General features: G+C 41.0%; 1 protein-coding gene across 2 annotated transcripts in view; it reads left to right on the forward strand.

Moving 5' to 3' along the window:
- SNAP25 (synaptosome associated protein 25) overlaps positions 1 to 20,207 on the forward strand; it is a 61,610-nt gene extending 41,403 nt beyond the window's left edge. The window contains exons 4-8 of one of the 2 annotated variants that reach the window (XM_085054006.1): positions 193 to 241; positions 8,194 to 8,311; positions 12,331 to 12,456; positions 14,509 to 14,653; positions 18,885 to 20,207. In XM_085054006.1, the coding sequence (XP_084910132.1) occupies positions 193 to 241; positions 8,194 to 8,311; positions 12,331 to 12,456; positions 14,509 to 14,653; positions 18,885 to 18,953 (507 nt within the window). In that variant the 3' untranslated portion in view covers positions 18,954 to 20,207. Of the gene's footprint in view, positions 1 to 192; positions 242 to 8,193; positions 8,312 to 8,448; positions 8,567 to 12,330; positions 12,457 to 14,508; positions 14,654 to 18,884 lie in introns of both variants that reach the window. The other variant, XM_085054005.1, reaches the window with a different exon arrangement.
- The last annotated feature ends 238 nt before the right edge of the window (positions 20,208 to 20,445 follow it).

The raw sequence follows: 20,445 nt of genomic DNA on the forward strand, positions 1-20,445 counted from the left end.
TACACAATGTTCAGGCACATAAGGTGTCTTTGGATTGTGCCATCAGCCCCATGCCATTCCTTTCACTGTTTTTCTTGTGTCTTCCTATGTCCCATGCCAAGGGCTGAGTGTTCCCTCACTGATCTCTCTTTCTCTCTCTCTCTCTCTTCTCCCCCTCTCTCTCCTTACCTTGCTACCACTATTGGGATGTAGAGTAAAGATGCTGGTATCAGGACTTTGGTTATGTTGGATGAGCAAGGAGGTAAGTTCAGATTGCTTCAGTAAGGAAGTATAATCCTTCTCAAAGTGCTGTACTAACTGTGTGCAACCCTGGAAACGAGGGACAGAAAATATGTGTGGGTGTGCATGAGAACCCCAAAACCTCTTTGCCTTTAACTTCATTGTCCAACAGAGAAACTTCTAACAGCTGCCTAAGAGTCTGTATTTCTTTTGAACTGCTTCCCTTTAATGTCAAAGACAGCTGCAGGCTGAAGTCTTCCAAATCACCATATGATTTCAGCAAGCTTTGGGTCAAGATCCAGCTACATCATGAGAAGACTTGCCTCTATAAGTGTAAAATCCAGCATTATTTACACAGGTGCTATGTAATTTTTCCAATTGTTTCTGTCATAGCCACGCAATACATCCACCCCAAAAGAAAGTAAAACAGGTTTAGTTTGTGTAAACTTCAGTTGCTTTTTGTACACTAGTGAGGCAGCGAGGATGACAGAATTTGAACATCAAAAGCTATGACACAATCAGCCCATTACAACTGACCATATAGGAAGTTTCAGGCTTAGACTACCTGTCTGTGGATGACAATGACAGAGCCTTATATATTCAGTACATTCCAGGAAATTACATTTTTTCCCTTCATAATATTACAAAGAAAAGGTAGCTCTCCACCTCTCAATAAAACTAATAAATCTTCGTTTGCTGTAGATCCACAGCCCCAGCAAAATGGTGTCTCCACTAAATTAACAGAGTACAAATTTCTGCTGCTCTCTATCAGAACAGCCACCCAAAGGCCCTTGTTATTATTTACTATGTGGCATGACACAAAACTATTACTAGGAAAAGTTTTCTGCAGAGGTAATGCTATATTACTCATCAAACCCAGACAATGATAATAAGCAAGGATATGGAATTGTTGGGAAATGGACTGCAGAACCCGACAGGCCCTTCTCAGCTGTAATGTCCCTGCCTCTCTGACAACATAACGAATGAAAAGTAATAACAGGACGTAAATGGAAAGTATTTTCTTCAATTTGCTTTTTTATGTATGTCTCATTGCTTTACCCCCACATCCCCCCATTAGGGAAAATAATTTGACTTGACCAAATTTTGTCATATCGATTTGTCTTGACAAGAAAAATATTACAGAGAATATTTTGTTGTCTTCATAAAATAATGGCAATAAAAGAACTTCCACTGAATATAAAAAACCAGAAATTACTTATGGTTGAAACAGATATGGCACCTGTCTAAATAATGTGTTTTTGTTTCAGAAGTGAATGATACAGTTGTAATAAATCACAAATATCATCAAGGAAAGTCTGTAAATACCCAGCTGTGTTTTGCAATGTAATTCACAGGCAGAGCAGCAAAAACTGTAGTGGTTTCTGGGAACATATATTTCTGCTCTCTAACTGCTATTTTTCCACAGATTGATAGGGAAGATTATTTTGATTTTAATCCTGAATTTTGGGGTTTTTTTGGTTTTGGTTTTGTTTTTTTAATTTTGGAATTCCACTCTTGCTAAACCCCTGTATTCAAAAGTTGTCTGACTGATTCACTCTGTAGCCATAACAGGAAGGACAATCTTGGTGAGCCAAGGAGCTGAGACTGGACACACTCACTCTTTGGAGCTCAGTATTAACCTCGTATTGACAGTGAAACCTGAAATGTTTATTGTACAGTCAAAGATGCAGTTAGTCAATACCTGCAGGAAAGAATCAGAAAGTTTTGAAGCCTCTTTAAATTGGTTATGGTCATGCCTTAAGTGGTTCAGTAAATTTAGCTTATGACTATACAGTGTGGGTTTCTCATGGAAAACAGCCAAATAATGTTACAAACCTTGAAAATATTGCAACCCTGTACTATGCTAAATGTTTAATTAAGCTTTCTCCATTTTAACCGTATGTAGGTGTAATAATTGCTAATTTTTTGATTCCATTTTAGCAGTAAAGGGCTTACACTACTGGGCAAAATAACTAAGGATGACTTTGAACCCTCTGTAATTAGTGCAATGTGTGCAGCTCACGGATGTCTCGGCAGATTATCAGATTAAGGAAATAATTTGCTAACACTGCCATGTGATCTCTTTGCAGCTGACTGCACAAGTCACTTAAGATTATTAGGTGTTAAATATACAGAAAACATGACATTGATCTTTCCAGTGGGCGGCAGGCAGAAGATCTAATCTCTGCATTTGCTCGAAGCTCTATTTCTAGGTTTCCTTACAAAATTGCTTGTTTTGAAGTTAAATAGACCTTACATGGAAAAACCTTTCTGAGCCAATTCAACCCAAATACTGCAAAGCAGAACTGACTTTCTGGTATCAGTAAGCAGAAGTCTCTGGGATCATAAAAGGCAGTAAGTCAAGGTAATTTGACAATGCCAGGTATTTGTACCACAAAGGCAGCCTGGATAGCTGCTGTTGCCCAAAGGTTTAGCACAGCTGGCTGCACAGCAGGTTACAGAGTCTGTCATGACCCTCAGAGATCTGGAGCTTCACAAGAGCTTTCTGTTTCACAGAGAATGGCACTCCCATAAAAACTAGAGTCCTCCTCCAGTGTCATTTGAAGGATGGGAACCTGAGTAGCTCCTCTGTAATATCAAGAGTTATCATTTTTTGGGTCAGATATTGTCACCCTAACCTGTTCAACACAGTTCTTCCCTTGGGGAACCCACAGGAGGGAGCTAGGAGGTTAGATTCTCCTTTTTGAGATTTTTTCCATCACTAAGAAAGCCTCTCCCAGACTCCATGTGCATCCACAATGCTTACATTTTAAAAAAATTTGGCCTTGAGTCGAACTCCCTTAATTAATGATTTAAATATAAATATGTATATTACTCTTCAAACCAAAATACTTGTATTTGACACAAAAAAATTAATGCTGCAAAAATGTTATCAAGCAATGGCAATTCCTCTGCTTCTTTCAAACATGTTAAGAAAAATGTTAATATTTGAGTGCATTCTGGTTAAAAGCAGAAATAAACAAATGAAACTAATAGTACCAAGTGAGGATATGAAGATAAACCTGAAGTGTTAACACAGAAAAAGTCCCAAACTGGCAGCTCTCCTCATCCAAAGGAAACGGCCATACACCTGGGTGTATCAGCAGAGTCAAAAGTGTGGATGTTCAAGGACATTTTTTTGTGTGATGATGTCCTCGTGCAGTTTATTACAGAAGAATTTTGTTCCTGTATTCCAAACGAAGGGATGGGAAAAGCTTTTCCAATAACAACAGTAGCAGCACAGTCATTTTTCATCCAAGACAAGATAGAGGAATAGCCACAACTTTGATAACACAAAGAAAATGTCAGTGCAATTGAAATTTTCTCCTTGCACCATGAATGCACAACCAGCAGTGCTAGGGAACAGGGGGAGCAGATTAACCTACCCAGCAGATCTTACTGCAGATCAAGTTGATAGAGGAGATAAAATTTTGAAATAGGTGGGCAACACCACAAACAGAAGCACTGGCACCAGCTGATGGTACTTGTGCAAGATGACCTCTGCTCTTTTTGCAGGAGTTGTGAGTTTGGCAGTTTTGCACATTATGGATAATTAGCAAAATAAAAGGTAACTAACAACTACTCCAGGTTCTACAGGGAAAATGGTATTAATTATGCTGAAATAGTAGCCTAGAACAAAAGACAAATGAACCCACACAAAGCAGGTTGTGCCTTTGTCTAGTTATTTTTAGCACAGCTACACATGGGCTCACAGCTACCCCTCCAGCTTTCTTCCATTGGTACCTGTGCCCAGCAGTGCCTTTCAGAGAACAGCTAGGTCAAGGCTCAGGATTTCTGAAAAGGCTGTCCCAGAAATGTACTATGCTCTAATATGATTCTCCTTTATGGAAAATGGGATCATGGAGTAACATTGGAAACAGCTAATCTGCTGATTCTCAAATTATATCCTCTTGTACCCAATTATGATTACAATGTATTCTTAAGATGCCCTTTTTCTTTTCTTTTATTTATTTTTCTTTTTTCCTAATTAAAATTGTCCTTGGTGGAAATTGCTTCACTGCACAATACTCCAAGCAAAGGAGCAAGTTCCCATCTCCACAGTTATTTGGCATTCAAGCACAGGCCCCAGATCCTGGACATCAGTCAAGGAATATTTGTTATAAATTACAGATGAGGATGAAAAGGTGAAGCAACACCACACTTGCCCTGTGCTGGTCTTGCTACCAACACCTAGTAAGATGCTTTTGCAGCTGTTTTTGCTCAAGAGACCACAGGAGCAGCTGAGAGATGTCCTTGCTGCAGCTTCCCTGCCCCAGCCACTTACCCAGATCAGTCATAGGATGGGACATTGCCAGGATGTTATGGAATATCGTGGCAAAGACCCACTGGCAAATGGCCACAATAAAACCAACAGGACTAGCTTATGGTCCCTCAGTTGCCTTACAGAAGTAATTCACAAGTATAATGATAAAGGCAAAAAACTATTCCTGTTTGTGCCCTAAGATAGACCATTAGTTTGCTGTAAGATCTGGAGGAAGATTTATTGTCACTGCCTTGGAATGAAAGTGATGTTCTCAGATATTGATAAACAAAAAGGACTAATAATTATCAGAGTTTTCCAGAGGGAAAATAAATGAAGGAAATCCCAATGAAACATATCTCTGATGCGTATTCTGCTTCCAGACAGCACCAATTCTCTTACATTTTTATCATATACCATACATAAACAGATGGATGCAGTTTATTCAAATAATATTACAACAAACTGTCAAAAGATGTTCAAACTCTGACCTTGAAGGGCTTCTCTAAACAGGAGACAAAAGACATTATCTCTTGTAGGCGTGAATTTACGTAGGTTCATGGCAGTATATGCCAACAAACTGTATTACCTAAAACCTTTAATACAGCACAGAATGTTGGAATAGGGAAGATCTATGGAAACAGACATTAAATTAACCTCTCAATAGCCATCTGATTTCCTACCAGCAGTGATTCATTCTGGGCCACATTTTAATAGCAGTTGTACCAAAACAAATCCAGAATGACCCCATTAAGTTAATTCCACTATAATATTTATGCCTCAATAATTGTGGTTAGACTCATGAATCTATTTCCTTGCCTGTGGGACCAGATCTTTGACAGGTATAAATTTGTGTTGCTCCACGAAGCCAGCATAACTACACTGATTTAAACCAGTTTACAGTCCAGCCCATGACATTAACAAATAGCAAGTGGTTTTAGGACCAGCAGTCAGCTTTCTAGACTTCTTGGCTACAAATATGACATGGGTTTTTTTACACAGATGAGGTTTCCTTTAATGGAAGATAAATTAGTTGTGGGTCTCTTTTCTATTCAGAAATAGCATAGGCATCACACACAAATCCTGAAGCAGGACAAGTCAGGATTCTAGAGAGAGCTGGAATTTAAATGAACGTCTTTGAGTTGTGCTAAATACACTCTTCAGTTAGTACTCGTTTATGCAGGCAGAACAGGAAACAGGTCAAGAAAGTTCAAAAGGCCCTTTTACATCCATGGCTTTGGAGAATGTGCATCTGGGCAAGGAGACTTGCTCACCCTGAAAGCCACCACTGGCACCAAACCTAGAACTGATCCATGCAGTTTTACCTGGCATTTTCTACTGGATGGACAAGGTTAGAGAAGCACTAGCAGGAAAACCAATGGAAGAAAGGTTATCTTCCATTGGTTCCTCTCAACCTGCCCAGTCTCAAAATGCACATGTGGGTACATCCTTCTTTTAACTGCAAAGGGGCTCTGCAAGCACAGCTCTCACAAGCAGCAGCTGGGAGTCTGACAGAAGTGCAGCAATTCCCAACACGCTGCAGGAATGAGCATAAAAGCCAGCTCACACTCCCACAGCTGCTTCCTAGAGCAGGAGTAAGCACTGCCCAGTCGTGCAGGAGCAGGAAGGACTCAGGGTTAGTGGGGAGCAGCAGCACAGGGAGGACTGAATGTCCCCTTCTACCACAGACTCACACTTCTGATGGGAAAAACAATCTGTGCTTACAGACATGAACCAGATCTTCTGCTGAAACCTAAATTACAGCCTGCTTTCTGACAACCCAACCTTGCATTTAATCATTTGCTTACACAATGTGAACCCCTTTTAGAGGACAGTGCCAGGTAACTCTGATCCTCTACATATATCCTTGGATTTGGGATCAATAATTCTTGTGGTATCAGGAGAGAGGCCCATTCTGCTGAGGGGAATGAGAACTGATGGCTGAAAAGCAGATGAGTCTCACCATACTGACATGGCACCTCTCCTCAAAGCCCAGTCTCATGCAAGAATAAAACAAAGAGCACAAGTTCAATACTTGAATTATTCCAGCTTGAATAATTTAGCCCAGGATTTTATAGGCCCTTGAGGGGTGAGGTGCCTGTTTCCCATTAAAATTTATTTAATAAAATTAATTTTAATGGGAACTGGGTATCTAAACTCCCCACAAAGCTTTGAGAATCTAAACCTCAATTGTTCTTAGAAACCCAAGTAAGAAATTAGGCCTATTCATGTTCTCAAAGAAGTCAAGAGGAGCTTTTTACTGATGTCAGTATGCATATGATTTTTCCTCTAAAATGCCTTTTTTTTTTCTTCTGGATAGGACTCAGTTAACGTCAGGGATGACATTAAATTCCTCCTATAACCAGCGCTCTTAGTTCCTTCCTCTACAGTCTAATTCTGTGTTTTTCTAATCCATATGGGGAATGGGGTTGTATTTGCGTTTTACTGGAATTGCTTTACTTTTCCTCTTTAGGTACAGTTAAAATTTTTAATGGATTGAAATGCCACTCTAAGTAATTTTCTGATCCTGGGTAGTATTTGAGTTTATCCTTTGTGAACAAATGTTGAGGCTTTTCCACCCATGTAAAATGCTGTCCCTACCACAGACTCCACACAAGACCCTTGATCCCATTGGATCCATATCTGTTTCCATCAGAGGAGAATCCATTCCTACACTTTTACATTGTGGCATTCTGTTCCTCTAGGACAATTTTACCAGCTTTAAAAGAGAAAAAAAAAATTAACACATTAAGTTATTCTGAGCCACGAAGTCACTAAGAAAAGCATCAGCTTTAGGTGGAAATATGGCAAATTCTGTTTGATGCCAGAAGAGAGACAAGGTCTATATGTGGCTGGTTTCTGGGCCTGGTGCTTCTTAAGTTGCCCTGGAGCAAAGCAGAAGTGACCCCACTGAAAACACAAGTCTTCACCCCATGGCTGTTTTCCAAAAGTCCCTAGGGGACAGACACAAGGAATGCCACAGCAGTGACCCTCTCCCAGTGAGCATTGGGTTCAATTGTTTGTGTTCACTGAGGTTACTCCTGGTTTGCAGCACCCACACCAGGATAAAAACCAGCCCTGAGGCCATACTCAGATTAGAGATCAATATCCAATGCCAGTCAAAGTGGCAGGTCTCAGTTTCCCCAGCCTCTGGAAGAGAGGGTACCTGGATACCAGCCCTTAACAGCTCACTCCATTTCTGGTACCATTAACTACCAGCTCTCTCACTCACTAATCAAAGCCATCATGCTGCCCCAAACCTCCTAATTCCAAGGCATTTGTAAGCGTAAGTAGCTGAAATGTTTTCCATGGAAGGACATCTTTTCTCCTATATTAACATACATAAATGCAAAATAATAACACTATCTTTCTCTCTCCTGGATGTCACTGTGTCTTAGTAAGTTGATGTATTGTATTATGTTTCTGGACCTTGAACTTTATAACCCTTCCTTTCTACATCATTACATCTTGTTTATATTAATATATTTCAAATAAATTCCTCCTTTGTTTTACTCTTCCCATACTAGTAAAAAGTAGTCTTCAGCATCCAATGCCGCATACATCCTTTCAGCAATGCATCAGCTCAGATTAATGCATTGTAATGTCATTATTAACCTGGTTCTACATGGTCATTTTTCATGTTCTGTTGAAGACAAAATCAAACAAACAAAAATACAATTCATTCCACACTGTCATCCCTTTGTCCTGACCAGAACAACTCGATCGTGTTGAAGAAGGCATGAACCATATCAACCAAGACATGAAGGAGGCCGAGAAAAATTTAAAAGATTTAGGGAAATGCTGTGGCCTTTTCATATGTCCTTGTAACAAGTAGGTACTGGGTACCGGCTCTGCTATGTGGTGTCCAGTTTTTTGTCACAGTGAATGTCTGAAGTTTTTGTCTTTTTTTTCTTTGTCCTTTTCCATCCGCTTCATTCTGTGGGGATAAAATACTTGTGTTTAATCAGAACAACTGGAACGCATCGAAGAGGGAATGGACCAAATCAATAAGGACATGAAAGAAGCAGAAAAGAATTTGACGGACCTAGGAAAATTCTGTGGTCTTTGTGTCTGTCCATGTAACAAGTAGGTGCTGCCTGCCTCATCTCTTTGAGCACTTAAGGCTGATCTCAAAGGCCTTGTGAAGCTCATCCTTGCTAGGCACATGGACAGGATGAGCATGTGGCATGCAGAAAGAACGATTCTGGTTCAAATGCATTCATCTCATAGCATAGACAACTGACTGGGAATTACTGTAGATGCATTAAAATCAGGCATACTGCAGTGAAAGCTTCACTGTCAACACTTTTAATGGTAAAAGTTTCAACATTTTACATAAAGTGTACTGAGTGGTTCCATTTTCCAGCGAAAAAACCCTGGGGCTACCTTATTTCTGGACACCCTAAATTTTGAAACATATTTTTGTGATCAAGTTTCATAAACAAAAGAGCTGAAAAAATGCAGAAGAGGTCATACTAAACATTACTCAAAATTATGGATGAAAATCACACCTTTTTTCGTTGTTCAACAGAAATAGTCCTTGATGAGATCTTGAAAGAGACATGACGTTTCATACTTGGAACCTAACTTGGAATGGTTTTCATCCTGCCACAGGCAACAAATTTGAGAAGACCTCAACATGCCAAATTTCTCTTGTTTGGGTAGCACGTACACTAAGCAGAAATGTTGAAATGCATCGAATTTGCTTGCATGCCATCACACTTGAACGAAATCGTCCTCCAAGTAACGCAAAGCTTGTTTTAAATGCCAAATGAAAATGTGATGTGCGGTTATGTGGGTGTAGGAAACTGGGGACAAAGTGGACCAACCCAAAGTCCTTGAGGAATGGCAAATCCAGCATGCAGTGAGTAGGCATGAAACCAGGTCGCAGTGAAAATATTCCTAAATGGTTGGCCAGAGATTGTGCAGAAACGAAGCAGAGAGCAGTGTGGCTGTGGTATTAAACTCCCTTTCTGTGTGAACTTTGTTCACAGCCAAAGCCTGATCCTACCCCAATTATCAAGACCAGAGGAAGGAGTGCTGTCATAGAGTTCAGGGGATATTTAGGCAAAAATCAGAGTAGCAGAACTGAAGCAGCCTTATCAGTCACCTTTATTTTGAAGTTAATTCCTTTGGCACACAATGCAGGTTCTTTTAAAAAATCTATTTTGCTCCTTTGTACCAAACTCTGAATACTTCATTGGGGTAAACATTTTGCCCAGAATTATTATTGCCTTGGTGTGAAATGGGAGAGAGGAAAGGAGGAGTGGGAAGAGCTCCATACACCCCTTTAGCAGCAGGACTGCCTGCAATTGGTGTGAGCTCTGGCAGGCTTTAGCTCTGCTGCCCTGAGCCAGAGGAGCTGGTGCAGAAGAGCTGCAGGTACAAATGCAGCAGAAACTGTACATCTCCCACACTGTGCAAACTGTAAAAGCTCAGCACTGACAGCCAGACATGTGACAGAGATGGGATTAGCACCTGGCACGTGGCACTGAAGCATTTGCCGCTTTGCTACGAATGCAGCATCATGCTGCTGAAACAGAAAGATTCTGCAGGTGATGTAGGGGGCATTTGTTTGTAAAGGTGTCTCTACCCTTCTCTAAGGCATTCTGACCCTATTAGTCTGCAGCCAGATTTCATAAAGCAGGATTGCTAGCCAATGTTCACGAACAGACTATGGATGAACAATGAATGCTTTTAGAGACTGTTCCCTCAGTCATTCAGCCAGGACTCAACTGGCACAGATAAGATGATGTTCTGAGGAGTTGAGTGTAGGAGAGAGAGAAATCCGTACAGTTCTGGGCATCAGAATCACCATGATCCCCTAATGCTCTTCTGGCTGGTGGGAGATTAATGGCATATATTTTAAAAAGGTGAACCATTTCACACGTAACTATACCTTGATATACAGTGAAAGTACAGTTCTGTGAGCCTTAAAAATAGTAAAGCTTGATCCTGCATTCTTAGGAGATCCAAAATGCCCATGGCATGAATCTTTCACCAGGCTGCATTCAAAAGGACAACTGCTGTTGACCATGAGCAGAACCAGACTCCACCTGTTGACTTTAATTGGAAGTCCACAAGAAAACAGACATCAGATTCTGGGTGTATAAAATCATTTACCTTAAACACAGGACTGTGTCACTGCCAAAGCTGCACAAGTCTAAAGAACAGGCAAAACCCTGTAAATGTATCTGCAGCAAGAGAATTACTTTCACTCATCTCTGGAAATGCGAAAGCTGATGTGTAGTTTCAGAGAACTAAGACAAGCCAACCATCATTTTTTAAGTCTTCACAAACTTTAATAAGAAATAAGCAACAGAACAGATGAGTAGGAAAGATCCTCTTTTAATCTACATTTTAATTCTGTATTGGAGCATACAACACATCTTCAGGCTCATTTAAACCTGAGCTGCTTCAGGGGGCATGGAAAGAACATAACACCAGAAATGGGTTTGTCATGTCCTTTCCCAAATCCCCCACAAGCACGTTCAGTTTCTCCCCCAAAATCCAAGCCACAGGGCTGTTTATAGGACTGACTGGAGCTGACCAAGCAACAGCAAAACCACAGAGATTTGCAGTTCCAGTGGTTTTGTTGGAAACTGCCTCATTTCCAGAATAAAATCAAGAACCTATACCTGTGGACCCCAAACCCTCACATTCCACTGTTAAAATGTTCAATCTTGTCTGGTGACCCCAATGACAGCAGCCCTGAATAGGCTGCACATGTCAATCTGCCACTCTAAGGATGCCATGATTTTAATTTTCTATCCACGGCAGCTCAGTCAAAAATGGCTCTCTGAAAGCTAATGTAACTGCCACAAAATACAAATATAACAAGTTGCTAGGCTATTTTTGAAGTCCTGTGGTTTAAAACTCCTGAAGGAAGTGATGATCCATTTTTGCCTGTGTCTTGCTTATTGTGAAGGCTGCTACTGCTGATGCATTAAGGGTATGATGAACTATTGGGGCAACTGTGCTTAGTGAGAATGCTTTACTTCTTATTCATGCCTGTAGCTGGTGCATGAAAAAATGTAGAAAAATTTCCCTTTCTGATGCTAGATTGCTTTATCTTTTATTTTCTCCTGCACTCATTTCACTTCTGCCTATTTTACTTTTTGTCTCTGTGGACAAAGGTTTGTACATCAACTGTCGATGTATGATTACTATTTCAAGTACCGATATATTATTTGAAAAATCTAATGAACCTTATGATAAAATCATCCCCAAATCACCTTGGGAAGGGTCAGTGGCTTTAAATGCCTATTATGCCACATATATATTGAAAAAATGTCAACAGAAGCCAAATATTTTGCATGGTAAAATGTTAAATTCTAGCCAAATCCATTTATCTCTAAGAGGGTGTGTTGCTGTGATGTGATGTACACACTATACTTGCCAGTTCTGTTTTTATGTCTGTCTGCCAGTACGTTCTCTGTGTTTGATGTCAAAACATATGTGTCACTGAAATGAAACAATGTTTTCTACTTATCTGTATTTCTTCTCTCCTTTTTTTTTTTCCTTTTCTTTTTTTTTCTTAATTTTCCTTCTTTCTGGAAACTAAGTCAACATCCAAAAACCTGTGTGCAGTGTTGTAGACTTGACAATTGCAATTCACCCTATTGGAAACCAAACCTCTGACCATCACTGTTGTTGTGGCAGTAAAGTAAAAAATAAACAAAAACCAACCCCCTCCTTTTATTCAGGGTTATGATATATCGGTATACAACCAATGACCCTCTATCTGAAAACTCATTTGCTTGACTCAGCTTGTAGCTTGGAGAGGTAAAGAGTTTTGCATTTGTCCTCGTGCACTTGATGCTTTGTTACTCATCCTCTTTTTCGCATAGGCTTAAATCAAGTGATGCTTACAAAAAGGCCTGGGGCAATAATCAGGATGGTGTTGTAGCCAGCCAGCCTGCACGTGTCGTAGATGAACGGGAGCAGATGGCCATCAGTGGTGGCTTTATCCGCAGGTGAGCCTTTCTAGCCACTGTTTTCTTTCTCTTCTCCTTGTCACTGATATATTTAGATTTCTTCCATATGGTCGTGAGTTCTGTGGTGCTCATTAACTCCTTCAGAGGTGCTGGGCAATGTGATGGAGCCAGGGCTTTCCACCAAGTGGTGCTAGTATTCAGGCTGACAGTGATTAAGACATGTCCTAAAGGCTTACTGCATCCAGTGACTTCTGGCCCTGAGGGTCACCTGAGCTCTAGTGCAAAAGATGGTTACCTTGCTGGAAATCCTGAAGGGAAGGGTCTTGGCCCTGAGAACCAGAAGATGCTTGGAAACGCAACCCTAAACCTTCCTCTTTGAGACTGTCCAGATTTGGGCAATAATAAAATAGAAATAATGTCTATTTCTTTCCCAGCAGCACTGTCCTCTGCACTCCAGCCCCTGCATGAACATTTTCCTGGGGGCCTCATTATGGGTCTCACTAGTGATGGTTGTCAAACTCCTTAGAAATGAAGTGTCAGATAAATACCACTTTATTGGCATTATGTCCCAAGGCATGAAGTGCCTGTTATCCATCCTTGCTAGAAGATGTACCAAGGCATCAGGAAGCCTTTCCTTTCTTTTCAACAACAAAAAAGCCTCAGGCTTCCTGCCAAAGCACCAAAGCAAGAGCAGAACTTGAAGAACACTTTTAACTAGAGGTACCCCTCTCCTGCTCTTCCAAACCTCACTGTAAGGGGAATGATGCCCCATTCCTCAGCTGCTGGGAAGCCACAACTATGGAGAAACATAGGGGGAATCCCTGGTCTCTCAGATCAAAGCCAGTTTGAAACACACAGATATCTTAATAGCAGCCTCACTGCAAACTTCCCACAATACACAGGGATCCAGCACAAAGTACCTGCTGATTACAGTGCTTATGGGACATGTATTTAGATGACAATGGGTCGATAACAGCATGGATAACAGCATACCAGTAGGCAAAGCTTTGATCTCTGAAGATTAAGGACACTAGATTAATAAGTAATTATCCTTCCAAAAACTATTATCCACTTATTTTTTTGGCTGCTGTGATAAAGGGAAATCAGTGTGATAGAAACAATGCTGTCTTACAATCTGGAGCGTGGGATGGAGTTGCCATTTAAGTTTGATGGGTCTGCCATTCACTTTTTTTTTTTTAATTTCTGGATGGCAGCCTCACCAAAATGAAGGCTAGGGCATGATAACAGAACAGCAGTGAAGGAAGTTATGCTACCCCATAATTGTTCTGCAAATAACCTGGAGTACCCTTTGGGCACCTACATGAACACAAATTGCAAAAGAGGCTCAAAGCAGGGATTTTCTGAGTGGGACCCATGGGCCTTGCTTTTCCCAGTGTCAGCCACCACCTGCCTCTTCAGTCACTGAAGAGTTGAACTGGGCCTTGGCTCAAGCACAAGTTTTTTCTTCCAAAAAACAAGCAACTGCAGAAGATGGTGCTAAGAGAGATAAAGGATCTTTACTAAAGCCAGTAAATCTGAGAAGCTGATTCTCTCATTAACCAGAAATATAGTTAACTAAATAGGATGTTAGGTCAGGATTTTCACAGCGGAAGCTCACCTCTGTGAGCCCCAAGTGTACAAGAATAGGACACTATTTATTAGCTATGCACAGTTCAAGGAGGGGAGCTGGTATAGCTGTAATTCCACCACCTTCCAGCACCTCCCATGAACACTAACCCCACACAGATCCGAATTGAGCACCCTTTCATTCTTTCTTTGGGAAGGATGATCACTGCAGAGAGGTGCAGTATGTGGTACAGGCAAGCTCAGACAGCAACACTTCTACTAACAGCACACGTGAGCAGTATAAATGGAGCAGTGATAACCCAGACAACTGAGCCCAACATCCAACAAATAAGCATGTAACATTTTTCAGGTTATCTACTCATTAATCCCTTTTCTTCAAAGCTGAGCACAGCAGCCTGCTCCTCAGGTGACAAGCGACAGAGAACATAGTGGAAGTTTCGGGTGAATCACCGTTTCAGGGGGAATCTCCTGTCTCTGCTTTAAAGAATTTGTTTTTGCTCCCAGGGTAACAAATGATGCCCGGGAAAATGAAATGGATGAGAACCTCGAGCAGGTCAGCGGCATCATTGGCAACTTACGTCACATGGCCTTGGACATGGGCAATGAGATCGACACACAGAACCGCCAGATTGACAGGATCATGGAGAAGGTAAGAGCTGCCATTTCCAGCAGGACCCCAAAAGGGGCTCTGTTTTCCCTTCTGCAAGCACAGGCTTGGAAAGGACAAGGGACAGAAATAGCTCCTCTCTTCTCACTCCAAATCCTTGGGCCAAAGCAGCTCACTGCTGTGAATCTGCAGTAACCTCCAGTGCAGGCTGGGTTGAACCCATGCTGTTGAGTTTGCTGCACAACTACTGCAAGGGTACCTCTTTGCACACATCAAGGCTCCTTCTGCAGTAGCTCTTAGAAAGGAGAAGTACCCTGAGCTACGCACAACTGTGGGGCTTGGGTCTGAATGCCCTGGCACTTCCTGGAAAGACCCTGCTGGTCTTCAAAGTTCCTTCCTCAGAAACTCCATGAGCAGCTCAGGATTAGATCACCTGCTTGGAGGACCAGTCCCCAGAAAAGAGGATGGGGATTTATTAAGCAAAGCTTTGCAATATGGTAACAGTGTGGCCAGTTTTGTTGTGCTGTTTGTTGTAATATTACAACATTAGGACAGAGATCTACCTGCTCTCTTGAGGGTGTGTGTGTATATATATATATATATATATATATATATATATATATATAAAATTATATATATTCATTTTTATTTATTTATTTTTATATATTTGGGCTCCATGTGGCCCCAGTGGAATACAAAAGCTTAACATTAGTTCTGCAAAATTCCCACCTAAGAAGTCATAGAGCACCATTCCAGTGCCAGACCTGCACTGCAGATTTTTGAAGGAGAGAGCAGCTCCCTCCAAGCCAGGCTGGGAGCTCACTGCCATCCTCAGATCCCAAGATCTGCAAGCCATCTGCATTGGTGCTGGCAGAGCTCCAGGCCCAGGCAGGCTGAAGTGACATAAGAGGCTAGATCTTGGTCTGGTGTAAAATCAACACAACGCTCCACTTCCGCTGAGATTTACACCGTCTGAGGATCTAACGCAAAGACTTACATGTGCTGCTTAGAGTTAATTCTGACCTCAAGTGGTAGAGCTGCTGCTCTTGAGCCTTCTTATACACGCAAGTCTCCTCACACAAGCAGGATGCCCATGCCTGGTTTTCATGTCAATTAACTACATCAGAGCCTAGTAAAAAAATTAGGGAAAATACTGCACTGAGGGATTCACTCCAAGAGCTTTCCTTACTGGGAATAGATTCCAGAGAGAACTTGGTGAAGTATATGTTCTCTGAAAGGTGGGAAGACCATCTGTGACACAGAAATGGTCACATGACACGATAAAGCACATGGCTTTGCATTGGTCAAAAGTTTTATAAAGCTGCATGTGTTTGTTTGTCTGTATTGGAAAATGCAAGGTGTTATTGGGATGCCATTCTGCACTGTTTCATATTTCTGAGAAAACTAGCATGGAGAGAAGGATTCACTGCTGCTGTCCATATGAAAAGAACTAAAAAGCAGCACATCTATCTATACTGTGAGAAGGAACTGGGAGTTTATCCAGCCTACACCATAAGTATCTTTAAGTAAGAAGCCTGTGACGTACATTATTTCCTCAAAGCAATGAAGAGGTGCACTATTGTGGTCCCACCTCCCCTGCTCATGTCCCAGTGGCAGGAGATGTGCCCTGTGGATGGAAACCAGAAGCATCCTACCTGTGCCTGCAGGATCCTATCCCAAAATACAGCAAGCCCAACATGTCACTGTTCTCCTGCCAGCTCAGGCTTGCAAACGTCTGGATTTTGAAAACATTGACCAAGCCCTTTGTGGACATAAAGCACGTGGGCCAAACCTCTAGACAGTGCATGCTGAGAGCAGTCAGCTGAGGGACCAGCCTTCCACATCTATGTGGTTTTCTTACAAGCCTTGGCATTTTGTACAGCAATGGCAAAATAACATTGGCAGCTAATGGGTTCATAAAATCACCCAGGGCCCTTTGGCTAAGGAGCAGTGACACATTTGTGAAAGATGGATTTGCATTGTGCACAGAGGAGTCATCATGAGAGCAGCACAAAAATAAGAGAGTTTTCAGTCTTAGTGAAAAATCTGCCAAATTTCTCAGAGTAAGGACACACAGTAATGAGATCCTTGAAAAAGAAACACAAGGTGTTAGTAAAACCCTCTATAAAAGACAGAAATGATGGTTAGCTGGATGTTAGTGGAACCACAATCGCACACACATCCATTCTGCAGTGAAAGATGCCAGCAGACCCTGGCCCCTAGCTGGCAGTGGGCTCAAGGCTTTGCCAGGGTTGTTTTCCTGACCAGCTGGAGTGCTGTGCTTAGGCTCAATTATGACCATTAGAAAGACCCTTGGCTGGCACACTTTGCAGAAGTTGGGGTGCATCACAAAGCTAACCCAAATGCTCCTAAAGGATTTATGTTAAACTGGATGCATGCACCCAAACCAGAGCAATCTCATAATGCAGAGATGTAATCTGATCAATCCACAGTAATCAGGACAGCAATGAATAAAAGGCTTTATTTATCCTTTCTTCAGATCAGAGAGAAAGGGACAAAACCCAAAGTGATGGTTTGATGAGCAGGTCAAATGGCACAGAGATCATCACCAGGAGAGCCTGGCCCTAAAATATACCATAAATAGGAGGCTGGAAGGAAAGTAGGAAGGGCTCTAAGCACTTTGTCTTGACCTAAGTGGACAGGTCAGCACAGAGACTCCCACTCTCTTCGATGCAACGCCATCCACCAGATACCAAGGTCTAAACATCATTAGATATTTCATCAGTGTTCAATGAATATTCATGCATTTCACTACAAAGTTAACTGCTTCCATATCCATTAACGTTTTAGGTAGCCTTTTGGCAAAAGCACACAAAATCACACTGTGGTAGACAAGGTCAAATTTACGGCTAAAATAAAGGAGTGTGCCTTGTAATGAGTAGTTTTGCTGATTTATGTTTTCTGAGGAGTTGGCACATGCTGCTGCACTAAAAATATACATCTACATACCATTTTCCAAAACAATTATGGAGAAAAGCCCAAGATATTTCAGAATGATTTATTGCACATCAGTATAAACATTTTAAAGGATTTTTAAATGCATGTGGGAAATCTGCTTCACCATTCTGTCTTTGCAAATTGGAGATTTAAAATAAATCCGTACAATTTGGATACACCCTAGAGATGTGGGAACAATCATCAAAGCTAACAAAATGCAGCCATCAAACCACAGAAGGAGTTTGCTATTGGAGCCCATGCTTTTAAAGCAGTAACACAATTCTCACCTTTCCCACTGGTCTGATTTTAAAAATTGAAACCATTTTCTATCTAGTCCTCCTGCTAGAATAAGTCGGCATGGCAACGTGGGGTTGAGTGGAGCTTTGCCAATTTTTGTCAGCTAAAACAGTGTCTTTAGTCTCCAAAACTAACTTCTGCAGAGCTACAGAAAGTCATGGTCAAAGCATCTTCCCACTCAGAGAGAACTCCCAAACCTCCCAAGTGGTGCCATTTTATTAATGGCATTTTATAATCACGATAGGTGTTACCCCAAGGAAAACGGGGCATTTAATGGCTTAGTCTATGCTGGACTAAATTCCAGTCTGATTGATTCAAATCACAGTAGAATCCCTGCCTTTTCTTAACTCCTGTTTACGCTGCTGCCCAATGAAAGAGGCTACTCTGTCTTGCAATTACATTGGTGAACTTTGGAGTACTGGCATCACTCCCACCTATTCCCTTCCTTTCACATGTAGAGCAAACATATCCAGGCTGCTCTTTTCAAAGAAATTTATCTTTGCCAGCATTCCCTACATCAGATGATCCAGCTTCTCTGGTCCAGCAAATCTCTATACTAACCAAAATTTTAGTTTTGACTGGTACCTGATGATATACATTAGACCAGAGTCCAGGTTCACCAAATCTTAGAGGGCTCTGAAGTTTCTCACCACCAAAATGCATGGGCACACCACGAGTTCTCATGCTGTCATCCATTACCATCAGTACCACCAGTGCCATTGACAGCACCAGCCACAGATCTGGCACAGCATTGACAGGAGTTCAGTGGAGCTGACCACAAAAAGAAAAGCTCTGCTCCAAGGCTTTCACAAAACCAGCAAATCTATAATTCCTTTTGGGTCCCTAATACCACTCTAAAAAGCCGCTCCCCAGTATTTTCAACCTTCATTTTTCCATGACCTAGCCAAAATTACAGAAGTACCCACAAAGCATTGTCTTTCTTCCCCATACTCTCTTTCCCTCTCATACTCTCTTTCTTCCCTGCACTCATCTGTTTCCTTCCTTTGTGTTTCCCCAGGCTGATTCCAACAAAACCAGGATTGATGAAGCCAACCAGCGTGCAACAAAGATGCTGGGCAGCGGTTAAATGCAGAGAAGTGCATTTCCTTTTAATGCTGTCCAGCAGGGCAGCACCTTCATGCTTTTATCATGGTATTTATCTACTAGGTTTGCACACATGCACATATCAGCCCCATTGTAAATGTTGTCCTGTGTAGTTTGTCAGCTTTCCAAAAATGATACTTGTAATTATTTTTTTCTAGATATCTTTCTTTCCAAAGGTTGTACATAGTGCTGATTTGATGGCTATAGCTCACTATGATGTTTTTTGGGGTTTTTCCTTTTCTTTCCTTGTTTCTGTTTTGGATTCCTTTCCTTTTTTTCCCACTCTCCTCATTTTTCCTTTTTTTAAATGATGTTTGCTGAATGACAACACTGTTGGAATGCTAAACGTGCTGTTAACCTTTAAATATACAGTATTGTTCTTGTAAAACTGTGACATTCCACAGAGCTACTGCCATGCTCCTGTCTTTGGGTATCATGATGTTTAAGCACTTAAACCTGCTGTCTTCAGTTCTTCATTGCCATTATCTGTTGTTATGATTTCATGATTAGACAATGTGGAATTATATTACTATAACAAGCATTGCACTAAAAAGTGATGTGATTTATGCATTTATGCATGAGGAATAAATAGACTTTTAGACTCCTACTTAAACAAGAACTTTCCCATGGCAGTAGCACACCAACAATGACAACAAAAGCATGCTCAGTATTCGGACTCTTTTGGGACTATGTTATACCAGCAAGTTTGCAGTTGTGCCACTTTTTTCTTGTTGATATATATATAGTTATTAATCATGATCATTTTTTTTAATTATGAAAAAAGAGGGACTTGGCACTCACCATTTAGCCATTGCCAGCAAAATAAAAGCTTGGCTGAAAATACGTCAAAGACAAAAAGAAATAAGTGTAATATATTGGGTTTGTCTGCTGCTTTTGAAGACTATCTTTTGGAGGAAACAACTACCATATGAAATGGTGCAAAGAAATGTAATTTTTATAAGGCTCTCTCTTACTAGTCGCTATCCCCATGTGGTTTGTTATCAGTACAGTTCTCTGTTGCTTACCTAGAGCTATGCACACCAAATCGCTGAGATGTTTAGTAGCTGACAATTAAAAAATAATTAAAAAACCTAAATGAATGAACTCTAGATAAACTGTGAGATAAATATCATTTACAGCATGTAATATGAAAATTCCTTATGTCTCCTGTCAGTTTGTGAAGTGATTGACATTTTGTAGCTAGTTTAAAGATTATTAAAAATTATAGATCTCAGAATCCATGCTTGCTTTATCCATTTGTTGCCCTATATGCCAGTGACAACTACTTTCCACTTACCTGGGAGAAGTCTAAAGACTTTTTACAAAGAAGTGCTTTTGTATTGTATTTAGTGGGAAACGAAAGAATTTGGTCTGCAATACTGTAGAAAAATAACTACTCAAAAAATAGCATTTTACGCTTGGTACATTCCAAGTGAATATTATTTTAAAGAACCTGGCTTGAATTGCCGAACACT

This window comes from Lichenostomus cassidix, chromosome 3, assembly GCF_008360975.1.
Source record: "Lichenostomus cassidix isolate B80296 chromosome 3, HeHo_3.0, whole genome shotgun sequence".
Taxonomy (NCBI): Eukaryota; Metazoa; Chordata; class Aves; order Passeriformes; family Meliphagidae; genus Lichenostomus; species Lichenostomus cassidix.